At 51.8% G+C, this 12230-nt stretch overlaps 1 protein-coding gene and 1 pseudogene across 1 annotated transcript; one reads left to right on the forward strand and one right to left on the reverse strand.

Moving 5' to 3' along the window:
• LOC125553436 (putative UDP-rhamnose:rhamnosyltransferase 1) lies at positions 1-2097 on the reverse strand. Its single transcript, XM_048717220.2, has 2 exons — positions 1396-2097; positions 1-1053 (listed from the first exon to the last, which is right to left on the reverse strand). The coding sequence occupies exons 1-2, from the start codon at positions 1882-1884 to the stop codon at positions 94-96; spliced, it is 1449 nt and encodes a 482-aa protein (XP_048573177.2). The 5' UTR covers positions 1885-2097; the 3' UTR covers positions 1-93.
• Positions 2098-2322: 225 nt separating this feature from the next.
• Positions 2323-3262, forward strand: LOC125554551 (UDP-glycosyltransferase 91C1-like; annotated as a pseudogene).
• The last annotated feature ends 8968 nt before the right edge of the window (positions 3263-12230 follow it).

Genomic DNA, 12230 nt, shown 5'->3' on the forward strand with positions numbered 1-12230 from the left:
CCAAATTTCAGATGAAACCTATTAGTGCAAAAGCCCCATACAGAGCTAGAAAAGTTCATAAATGTATCATGGGGAAAAACTAAAAAAATGCTTTCAGGCCTTGTAAGATCTGAGCTGCTGAATAAGCCCGTCGATGCACCTCTCATGGCATGCGCCGTCGGCTACGATCTCCTGCATCTTCTTGGCGTTGGCCGTGAAGACCCTCCTGCCGTCTTCCTCCACGGCGACGGCCCGCACCATCGCCGCGACGTCTTCCCGGGTGAACGATCCGTCACTCTCGTTTCTCGGCACCTGCATCCCAACCTTCCTCCCCTCCATGAGTCGCGCGTTGGGCCCCTGGTCGCTAGAGATGGGTAGCATGATCAGCGGGTGGCCGAACAGGAGCCCTTCGATGGTCGAGTTCCACCCACAGTGGGTCAGGAACGCGGCAACGGCGTCGTGCGCCAGCACGCTGATTTGAGGAACCCACCCGGTCACCACGAGCCCGCGGTCGCGCGTGCGCTCCTCGAACCCCGGAGGGAGGATGTCGGCGTCCGGCACGCCGGACGGCTTCCGCAGGGCCCAGAGGAAGCGTGCCCCCGAGAGCTCCAGCCCGAGGGCCAGCTCGTGCACCTGCTCCGCGCGCAGTGGCACCTCGCTCCCGAGCGCGACGTAGACCACCGACTTATTGGCCGGTTGCGCGTCGAGCCAGCGCACGGCGGCGTCCTCCTTGCTGACACCGCGCCCTCCCTCAGGTGACGGTGGGAGGAGGCCGAGCGTGACAACCGGCTTGCCCGCGAGCGTGGTGAGGGCGGCGACGCTCTCGGGCTCCCACTCGGCGCAGCTCCGGATGGCCACGAGATTGCTCCTCGTGAGCGTCAGGAAGTAGCGCTCGGCGACCGTCATCCCCGACGCGTTCTGGGTGATCATTAGCTTTCTCCTCTCCGTCTCGAAGCTCGGCGCTTCTGCTGCCGATCGCTCTTTTCCGACGGCGTCGGCGGTGTGCTCGGACACCCCTGTGGCCCAGGCGGCGATCACGGTTGCGGCTCCCAGGAGAAGCATCACACATGGAACCTATAGCAAACAGTACACGTTGGTATGACCAGGGTTAAAAATTTCAACGTAATTTCAGTGAAATTTCTGAAATTCGCATATTTGAGTGGGTTCCAAAATATTTTTAACCTCAAATTTTTGAGACAGATTCAAACTTATTTTAAAATAAGTTTAAGTCATGTTAAAATTAAGTGAAATTTGAAATCTCAAAATCCGAAATAATTTACATATTACGGTAAGATCTGAAATTATTTTGTTTCCGAAATAAAAAAGACCTTGGGCATATATGACATCGGCGGCATGGATCGATCGAGCTGAACTTGTACGTACATGGAACTGAAGCAACAGAGGGAAGAAGAGAACCTTATTTTGGACGGCGGACGCGGCGGCCCAGTGGTGGAAGGTGTCAACGATGAGCCAGTCCGGCCTGCTGCCAGCTCCGTCGACGCACGCGGCGCGCAGGAACTCTGAGAAGGGCGCGGCGAGGCCGTCGAAGGCCTCCCGGAGGAGCTCGAACTGGTCGTGCGGGACGTCGTTGGTCGACTCGGCGCCCTCGGGGAGGCCGTCCACGTGCGGGAGCGGCAGCGCCACAAAGTCGACGAGCGGCGCCACGGCGGGCCGGACCGGCGGGAGGCGCGCGATGTTGCGCGGCGTGGAGACGAAGGACACGCGGTGGCCGCGCGACGCCAGGCGCTCGGCGATGTCGAGGCACGGCAGCAGGTGGCCGAAGGCGAGCCACGGGCAGATCACCACGTGCAGCGGCGAGGAGGAGGAGGAGCCGTGGCCGTCGTCGTCCATTGTGATAGTAGAAGCACAACCCACGCGAACAGATCGGATTTTCTTGTACTCCATGGAGTATTGCTCTTTATATGTATATACATATACATACACTAGTTGGATCGATCGCGGGAGTCCATCCTCAACGCAATAGTACGAGATTGTACGTCATGGATGACACTTTGTCATTGTCCATGGGATCACTGCATAAAGCTGGCGGGCTCGCAACAGTTTGTATGGAGCTGGAGCTTGACATGTCCTAGGGAGCCAAATGGCGCCAATTGGGCTGAACTGGATGATACCATAGATGACGACATCTCGTTTACCATTATTCTTCAGGGAAAAGATTGGGTAACTGTCAAACTGTCAATTCGCTCCATCGATCAGAGCATATCGCCCCGGATTCCCATTGTTTTCTGCTCCTTGAGGGCGATATATAAGGTGCACCTTGCTCCCGGCCCCCGATTCCTCGTTACTCCCGGCCGTGGCCGTAGACCTCTCCCGTTGTTCACCATGGCCGCCTCCGAGTTCGAGCCCTCGTCTCTGCACGTCGTCATCTTCCCGTGGCTCGCCATGGGCCACCTGCTGCCCTGCCTCGAGCTCGCCGAGCGCCTGGCCGCGCGGGGCCACCGCGTGTCCTTCATCTTCACCCCGCGCAACCTCGCCAGCCTCCCGCCGGTCCGGCGCAACCTCGCCGGCCTCTCGGACGGCGCCGAGTCCACCGGCGACCTCCCGCCCGACAAGTCCGACCTCCACAGAGCGGCGTTCGACGGCCTTGCCGCGCCTTTCGCGGCCTTCCTCAACGCCGCCTGCGCCAGCGGCAGGAGGCCCGACTGGATCGTTGCCGACTTCGTGCACCATCGGATCGCCGCTTCCGCCCAGGACCGCAAGGTGCCGTGCACCATGCTTCTCCCGTGCGCGGCTGGCGTCGCGGCCTTGGCTGGCTCGTCGTCGGAGTCCATGGACGCGGCGCCGAGGTTCGAGGCTGAGCTGACCAAGGCAACGTTCGCCAGGGAAGACGCGTCGGGGGCGTTCGTCATGGGCCGCTTCTTCATGACCTTGAAGACATCCAAGCTCATCGTTCTGCAGAGCAGCCCCGGGCTGGATCCCGACGCGTTCCCGCTCCTGACGAGGCTCTACGGCAAGCCGGCCGTCCCGCGCAGCCTGTTCCCACCGCCGCCCGACCGTGCCCGCAGCGCCAGCAAGAACGCCGAGGACGACGCGAGCATCACGTGGCTTTGTGGAGCGCACGGGCGGGCACCGGCTCGTGGCGGCGCGGTGCGTTCCTCAGGCGAGCGTTCTGGCGCACGGCGCCGCGGGCGCGTTCTTGGCGCAATGTGGGTGGGGATCGGTCCTCGAAGGGTTCAAGTTCGGACACCCCTAGGTCATTCTGCCGATCGCCGGTGACCAGGGCCCCAACGCGCGGCTCATCATGGAGGAGAGGAAGAATTGAGATTATCTATAAATAATGGGACATGTTTATCTTGGCCCTGACTGACCTTTGTAAGTTGGTTGAAACTTTGTTCGTGTAAGTTGATTTTGGTACAAGAAGAAGAAAGAGAGGAGCTTGTCTTCCGCTCATGGAAGAGAGGCGCTCGTCGTGTCGTGTGCGCACTGCGTGACTCTACTTCTTTCACTTCAAACCAAAACAAGAAAACGCACTGCCATCAGAGAAAAGTGACTTCCGTCTGGCCCTGCTCGGCGTGCCCTAAAGCTGTTACGTGCCAATTAGGCAAGGAGTCGTAGGCCACGTAACGCGAGCACCTGGTTGCGGACCTAGGAGCAGGACATGGGTAGTTAGTTGTCATGGTAGCCCAAGCTTGGGTTGTTGTTGTTGTTGCCATGGTCGATGCAATGTGTCGAGCCTCCATACATTATGTCACATTGCATCGTATTTCACTTATAGAATCAAATACGTCGAGCCTCCATGCATGCATTGTGGCATGCGGCAAGGCATCAAGCTGGATGCAGGTGGTGTCGACGTTCCGCGGGCAAAAGAAGGTGTGAAGAAGACAAGGCATGCAGGAGCAAGATCAATTTGTAATTTTGTATGCTACCAGGCAAAATACTTGGATCTGATCTTTGGCGCTCTATTCGCAATTCGTCCATGCTTTGGACCGCTTCTCGTGTTTACTTGCCACTGAGATTTGAAATGAGCGTTAGGGTTTGATGCATGAGTACAAGCGAGGAAACGGCCTTGATGCATGCCCTCTACGTGCCTAGACGTAGGTGCATGCATGCACACAGAGGCGGTGTTCTAGGCCCCAGGCAGCCATGGCCTTGGCCTTGGCCTGAGGGGTGGTGGATTTTTTTCTTTGATAACTGTAGCATACTGTGGCAAAAATGTCACTGTAGCTTACTGTAGTTACACTGTTTGTCTGGGACGTAGGCTGAACCTAGCTCCGCTACTGCATGCACACCTTGCACGTCGTCTCCTCTCGATCCAAGGACCGGGCGATGGAACCCTAAAAGGCTAACACTCTGGGTGCGAGAGCACACACATGCTCGGCGGCAAAGTTCTGCTCCTCTCTTCTTTTTGAGCATCAGTATAGACACAAGCGCTCATATATACGTGCATACACTCATCCCTATGAACGCATACACGCACACCTTATCCCTATGAGCACCTCCAAGAGACTGAGCCGGCATATTATCTTGAGATTTACGAAGTCACCGTAGGCACCAGGATTTGAACCCTGGTGGGTTGGGGATACCACTGTCCACCTAACCAACTCAACCACAGGTTGATTCGCCTCTCTTCATTCTTCTTGTACTACCAAAAAGGAAAATTCAACTTACGTCAAACAAACAAATCTTTTCTCCACCATGTCCCAATATAGATATAGATAGCTCAAAAAAATTCCTACCCAACTGCCTAGTTCCTACAAGATCGTAAGTGCTGAACAAACAAGTCGATGCACCTCTCGTTGCACTCCATGCTCGGCACGACGTCTTGCAGCGTCTCGTTTGTAGATGAAGACGTAGACACGGTTACGAACGATCGCTAGGTGAGTTGCGAGAATTCCGGCGGGCGGTTGCGAAAGACGAAAAGAAAAGGTTTGATCTCCCACGGAATTTGATTTCCCCTCACTGGGAATACACACAAACAACTAATGTGCTTGCAAAATTTGAAAAAGAAGATAAAAATAAAAATAACAAAATTTGCATGGCAAGGGTGGACATGCAACTGAGTCAGTGCGAGTTGTGTGTCGATTTTCTGTAGACTCTAAGAGCAGCCCATCTGTCATCTGCGGGAAGAAAACACACGCACTCTCTTGATTCGCGCGAGAGACTTGGGGATAGTGTGTGTAGGCTCACAATACTACTATAATTTTATGATGCATAGGGTTATACTAGCGCCCAAAAAAGCGCAGCGTCACGCCGCGCCCGTAAGAGAGCCCGTTTGAATTTTTGTTGTTCGTTTGGTTAAAGAAAAGGAATAGGAAGTGAAGCGAAGAGGTTGGTTGAGTGACCTTTTCTACGACGAATAGTTTCGTGCAGGTCTTTGGGTAGTTTCTTCCGATTGAACGTGTAGTACATCCTTTTCAGCAATTAATCTATTATTAGTATATTTCTATCAAAAGAAGCAAGAAATGGTTTATTTTTTCGTAAACTATTAAGAGGGCTTATTCAACAGTTGACCCTGAAGAGAATGTTTAGGTGCTTCACACTTTGGATTGTCGAGTGGCAATGACACCTTACATGCTATATCTTCATCTATATTTGGTTATATTCTATGGAATGTTTGGACAAAATTATAGTAACTCTTTGTTCCTATCTATATTATGGATCAACTTCGCTATCTTATGTTTTGACACACCGTTCTCTTACAAAGCCATGAAAATGAACCTCATTTAGTATGAAACCTTTTTGTTATAAACATTTAATTCTTACTTATAAGGGGCTCCTGATCGAATAAATGAGAATTTAGGTGGTAAGTCTTCTCACCAATTTTGTTCTAATAAGATTATTGTCTTGTCAACTTTGAAGCAAAATATAATTAAGTAGTTTATGTTAGAAGAAGATATACAATGGACCATATTGATCGGATCAATTGTCTAGACACAGAATATATACAAAATCAAGTTTTGCTTTGTCTTTATCCATAGAATATGCTCACTAAAAGAGATAAATTTTGCATTGGATAGGTAAAATATTACTCTTCTCTCGATTGTACGTAGGAAAGAAAAGCGTGGACCGGGAGGCGCCCCCAAATCCCCGCCGGCAGGCTTCCCGTCTCCCGTCCCTTCCCTCGCCGCCGCCACAGGGCGCGACCGGGTGAAGCCCGGCCGGTGCCGGCGGCGGCGGGGCCCCCTTTGCCTCCTCGTGCAGCAGTTCTTCGCGGGTGGACATGGCTGCTCCGAGGTGTGGTGCGGCGGCGACGGGGCACCACAGCGCGGCGCACTCCGGCGGTTCAAGGCGGCGGCAGATCGGCCGCGCGGTAACCTGTGGATGGCGGCGCATCGGCGACCTCGCTTCCCCGTGGCAGGAGGTCTCGCGATCTGGTGCGTCGCGGCCGCCAAGGACGGCGGCGGAGTGACCGGATCGGTTCGCGGCGGAGCGGCCGGATCTATGCCCATGCATGGGCCTTGATCGCTGGTCTGCCGTCGGCACGGTGGTGGGTGCGACTCATCGGCAGTTGGGCAGATCCGTGAGATTCTACCCTTGTCTGGTCCTTGACAGCGCGGGCAACTCCGGGGGAAACCCTAGATCTCTTTGGGATCGAACGATGGCGGCGCTTTTGCGTCGTAGTCCCTCTTTAGGGCATTGTTTTGGAGTTTGCTCCGATTGAAGGGACCAGCGATGTCGGCGGCGCACGTCTGGTGGAGCAACTGCCGATGAAAATCGCACCGACTACGGTCATGGCGGACGATGGCGGCGTCTTAGATGTCGTTCCCTTGTCGAGGCATCGTCATTGCAGTCTGCGTCATCTGTTGGGGAACGTAGCAGAAATTCAAAATTTTCCTACGTATCACCAAGATCTATCTATGGAGAGACTAGCAACGAGGGGAAGGAGAGTGCATCTACATACCCTTGTAGATCGCTAAGCGGAAGCGTTCAAGAGAACGGGGTTGATGGAGTCGTACTCGTCGTGATTCAAATCACCGATGATCCTAGCGCCGAACGGACGGCACCTCCGCGTTCAACACACGTACGGAACGGAGACGTCTCCCATGCCTTGATCCAGCAAGGAGGAGGGAGAGGTTGATGGAGATCCAGCAGCACGACGGCGTGGTGGAAGTAGCGGGATTCCAACAGGGCTTCGCTAAGCGCTGCGGGAGGAGGAAGATGTGTCACGGGAGGGAGAGGGAGGCGCCAGGCCTTAGATTGGTTTGCTCCTCCTTTTCCCCACTATATATAGGGCCAAGGGAGAGGGGGAGGCGCAGCCCTTGCCCCTTCCTCCAAGGAAGGGTGCGGCCAAGGGTGGGGAGGAGTCCATCCTCCCCAAGGCACCTCGGAGGTGCCTTCCCCTTTTAGGACTCTCCCCTTTTCCCCATCTCTTGGCGCATGGGCCTCTTGGGGCTGGTGCCCTTGGCCCATATAGGCCAAGGCACACCCCCTACAGCCCATGTGGCCCCCCGGGGCAGGTGGCCTCACCGGTGGACCCCCGGGACCCTTCCGGTGGTCCCGGTACAATACCGATGACCCCGAAACTTGTCCCGATGGCCGAAATAGCACTTCCTATATATAATTCTTTACCTCCGGACCATTCCGGAACTCCTCGTGACGTCCGGGATCTCATCCGGTACTCCGAACAACTTTTGGGTTACCGCATACTAATATCTCTATAACCCTAGCGTCACCGAACCTTAAGTGTGTAGACCCTACGGGTTCGGGAGACATGCAGACATGACCGAGACGTTCTCCGGTCAATAACCAACAGCGGGATCTGGATACCCATGTTGGCTCCCACATGTTCCACGATGATCTCATCGGATGAACCACGATGTCAAGGACTTAATCAATCCCGTATACAATTCCCTTTGTCTATCGGTATGTTACTTGCCCGAGATTCGATCGTCGGTATCCAATACCTAGTTCAATCTCGTTACCGGCAAGTCTCTTTACTCGTTCCGTAACACATCATCCCGTGATCAACTCCTTGGTCACATTGCGCATATGATGATGTCCTACCGAGTGGGCCCAGAGATACCTCTCCGTTTACACGGAGTGACAAATCCCAGTCTCGATTCGTGCCAACCCAACAGACACTTTCGGAGATACCTGTAATGTACCTTTATAGCCACCCAGTTACGTTGTGACGTTTGGCACACCCAAAGCACTCCTACGGTATCCGGGAGTTGCACAATCTCATGGTCTAAGGAAATGATACTTGACATTAGAAAAGCTTTAGCATACGAACTACACGATCTAGTGCTATGCTTAGGATTGGGTCTTGTCCATCACATCATTATCCTAATGATGTGATCCCGTTATCAATGACATCCAATGTCCATGGTTAGGAAACCGTAACCATCTATTGATCAACGAGCTAGTCAACTAGAGGCTTACTAGGGACATGGTGTTGTCTATGTATCCACACATGTATCTGAGTTTCCTATCAATACAATTATAGCATGGATAATAAACGATTATCATGAACAAGGAAATATAATAATAACCAATTTATTATTGCCTCTAGGGCATATTTCCAACATCATCAGGTTCGGGATGCTCCGGGGGAAACCCTAGATCTGGGTCTTCCGGATCAGACGATGATGGCGTTTTATCGCTTTCCCTCCTGGGGGCATCGTTTTGGAGTAAGTGCTGGCTAGGGGGATGGTGGAGCGGTGCTTCATCTCACACATTGATGGCGGCGGATATCGGCGGCATGGCGCTGTGGAGGCTCGACGTCCGATGCACGTAGATGGACTCACGCAGGAAGAGGTTGCTGTCCGGCGTCATGGTGACGTCGATGGCAGAGTGGCCAGACAAGGTAGAAACCTCAATATGATCTGAAGACGGACCTGTGGAAGATGGCGGCGACGACACACGAGTGCGTCTGCCCGGATTGTGTCCCAGACCCGGTATGTGGCTCGGCTGGGGCTTCCGAATGAGTTTTGGCTTCCGAATGAGTTTCGGCTTCCGGCTTTGGATGTTAGGCTTAGGTGAGTGGTTTGGGTAGTGGCCCAACTAGCACCCCTTCATCATTTTGAATAGGAGTAGTGGCATATGCTGCCAAGATGATGGATTCAGGCACATTGTTGTAATACTTTGTAAGGTCCTTGAGAATAATCAATAAAGTGGCCGTATGCATCTTCCAGATGCAGAGGCCGGGGGTCATCCTCCTTTTCTAAAAAAAAGGAAAGAAAAACATAATACAAAATAATCTTTTATTGACACTTTAGAATTTTTAATAGGGCATCCCATTAAATGGCAACAAAGTCCAATCTCTATGTTCTGGTGCTGCAATTACAAAATAGATAAAGGACAAATCAATAGGAATTTTTTTATCCAAGAAGGTGACGTACCATGAACGTTAAAATAACCTTTTGGGGGAAAAATATAGAAACATTGTGGGATTTATTGCAGATTTATCCACCAGAAAAACGGAACACATTAGGAATCGAGAGAGAGATGGAGCAGGAGAGAGAAGGAGCGTCGGAAAGAACTGTTTTAGTAGAAGAAAGTGGTCGATGATGTCTCGCAAAGAGTGCTAACAAAGCAAGATGACGTACCATGAACGTTAAAAGAATTTTTTTGGGGAAAAGGATAGAAACATTATGGGATATATTGCAGATTTTTTTTGAAGGGGATATATTGCAGATTTACCCACCAGAGAAACGAAACACAATAGGAATCGGGAGAGATGGAGACAAGGCAGCAGAGAGAAGGGACGTCGAAAAGAATAGTGTTAGTAGAAGAAAACGACCGATGATGTCTCGCAAAGTGTGGCCAGTGAGTGAGATAAGCGGTGAGTGGTAGGACTCGGATCGAGAAATTTCTGAGGTAAACTGACCTACAAGTGTAATCACCCCACATAAATTTTCAACAGTGGGTAATATAAAAAATAAAAAAAGGAAACAATCCTTTACCACTTTTGTTTAAAAACATCTCAGGGTTTTTAAATATATTTTCCTCAGTTTTCTGTTCACGCAGATGCACAGGGTATTGTTCATTCAAAGTTATATTCTCTTTTTTCGGAGTGGGTATAGGTATATATTTCGGTTTATTCAGCGAGTATGTAAACACCAGTCACGCAAACACTGTTGCGTACGAAATTATTGTTTCGGGAATAGCGTTTTGACTTATTCAGATTTGTTTTTCTAGTTTATTTAGGTTACTGTTGTAATGCCCCAGATTTACTTTCCATATTTGTATCCAACTCTTGCCGTCTCCGGCGCTAAGTTATATTTATTTCTCGGGTTCGGGTCTTTGTCTCCGTGTGTTGTTTTTCTTTTCGTGCATCTCTTATCATGTCATCTCGTGCATTGCATTTGCATACATGTTCATCTCATGCATTCGAGCTTTTTCCCCGTTGTCCGTTTTGCATTCCGGCGCTTCGTTCTCCTCTGGTGGTCATTTCTACCTTTCTTTCATGTGTGGGGATTAAACATTTCCGGATTGGACCGAGACTTGTCATGCGGCCTTGGTTTACTACCGGTAGACCGTCTGTCAAGTTTCGTATCATTTGGACTTCGTTTGATACTCCAACGGTTAACCGAGGGACCGAAAAGGCCTCGTGTGTGTTGCAGCCTAACACCCCTCCAATTTGGCCCAAAACCCACCTAACTCTGCTCCATGTCCTAGAGCGTTCGATCACGATCGCGTGGGCGAAAACCGCACCTCATTTGGACTCTCCTAACTCCACTTATGCCTATATATACCCCCTCCATTCGGATCTCCTCTTCCCCCGTTCAAAACCCTAAAAAAAAAGATTCCAGATCCGCCGCCGGACGCGTCCGCCCGGCGCCGGACGTGTCCGCCCCGCCTCCCCGCGTATCGCGCGCCGCCACTTGGCGGGCGGACCACCTCGCCGCCGGCCCGCAGGCCCGAGGCGGGCCCTCCTCTCCACCTCGCCGGGCCCGAGGAGCCCCGCCGCCGCCGCCCTTCTTCTCCTCCTCCGGCCGCCGCCCCGCCGTCGCTCGTCGCCTCGTCGGGCCGCCGCACGCCGGCCGCCGCCGCCGCCCCGGACGCCCACCGCCCGCGGTCGCCGCCTCCTCCTCCGGCGCCGCCCGGCCTCGCCCCGGCTTCTTCTTCCTCCTCCCCGACCGGCGACCCCCGCGTCTCCGGCGAGCTACAGTAACTCCGGCGCCGCCTCGGGAAGCGTGCCGATCCAGATCTGGATCTGGGCATCGGTTGACTTTTTCCCCAAACCCTAGCTCATGATGCTTACTTTGACTGCTCATATCTCCGCATCCATAGCTCCGTTTTGGACATATGATATATCAAAATCTTCGTCTCGACATGTACATCATTTCATTCCACTGCATCATTTGCATTTGAGGTCATCTTGTTGCCCAAAATGCTGTTAGAAGGAGGCTTCGTGAGTTAAATTGCAGATCCGTTAGTTCATCATGCACTTTTGTCATTTTTGCCATGTTTAATTCGTGCATGATATGCCTGTGCCCCTTTGGGATGAATTGTTAAGCATTTTGTCTTCTTTCCAGAAGTGCCACCCATGCATTTTTAGGATGTGTGTGTTGTCTTGTGCAAGCTTGCGAAGAGAGGTACCTGAGATTGCTGATTTCAGGGACTTAGTGATTTTCACTAAGTCTGGGATATTTTAGTTCATGATGCTATACGTCCAGCTTGTTTTCTAGTGATCCGTGCCTCTTTTGAGGATGATCAATAAGGGAGTTTTGATATTTATGTTATGCTCTATCCATCCATGTCTTTGTTTGCATATGTGGAGTGCTCTAGGTTGACTCAATCGAGCTCAACTTTTGCTTCGTTGTTAATCTGGACAGATCGTCAACTTGTTTGCGATTTTGCCGATGCTACCGTTAGTGTTCCATGCATGCTATGCCTTTGTTCTTGCCATGTGTAGCTAGCATATTGTGTCTTCTTTCTGGATATATGCTTGCCTTGCCATGACTTGCACCGTAGTGAGTGCATCGAGCTCGTTTACATGCCTTCGTGAGTTATAATTTCTGCATGTCTCAGTTTTCAGTAAGTCTGAAAACTGATTGTGTTCGAGCTATGTTCGTGAGCTCGGTAGAGTATTTTGTGAACCCTTTTGGCCCCAGGTCACTTTGGATGTTTTGTTAAGCTTGTTGAGTAGCTCCATGTCATGTTCTTACTTGTCATGTTCAGGTTATCTATCATGTTGTTTTGCTGCTCCGAAGAGGGCTTCGTGATCTGAAATTTCAGGCTAGTGTTAATTTCACTAAGTCTGGAATCTGTTTTGCATATTCGTTTTTGCCATGCTTGTTTGAACCCCTTAATGGATGAATTTGCCTATGGCTCAGTGCTAGTGT

The sequence above is a fragment of the Triticum urartu genome, chromosome 4A, assembly GCF_056163025.1.
Source record: "Triticum urartu cultivar PI428250 chromosome 4A, HENAU_Tu73, whole genome shotgun sequence".
NCBI lineage: Eukaryota > Viridiplantae > Streptophyta > Magnoliopsida > Poales > Poaceae > Triticum > Triticum urartu.

Excerpts from the sequence above, each read along its gene's own strand:
- LOC125553436 (XM_048717220.2), bottom strand. The coding sequence starts at position 1,884 with ATGGAGTACAAGAAAATCCGATCTGTTCGCGTGGGTTGTGCTTCTACT. Across the intron at positions 1,054-1,395 it reads CGTCCGCCGTCCAAAATAAG|GTTCCATGTGTGATGCTTCT; the intron begins GTTCTCTTCTTC and ends TGTTTGCTATAG.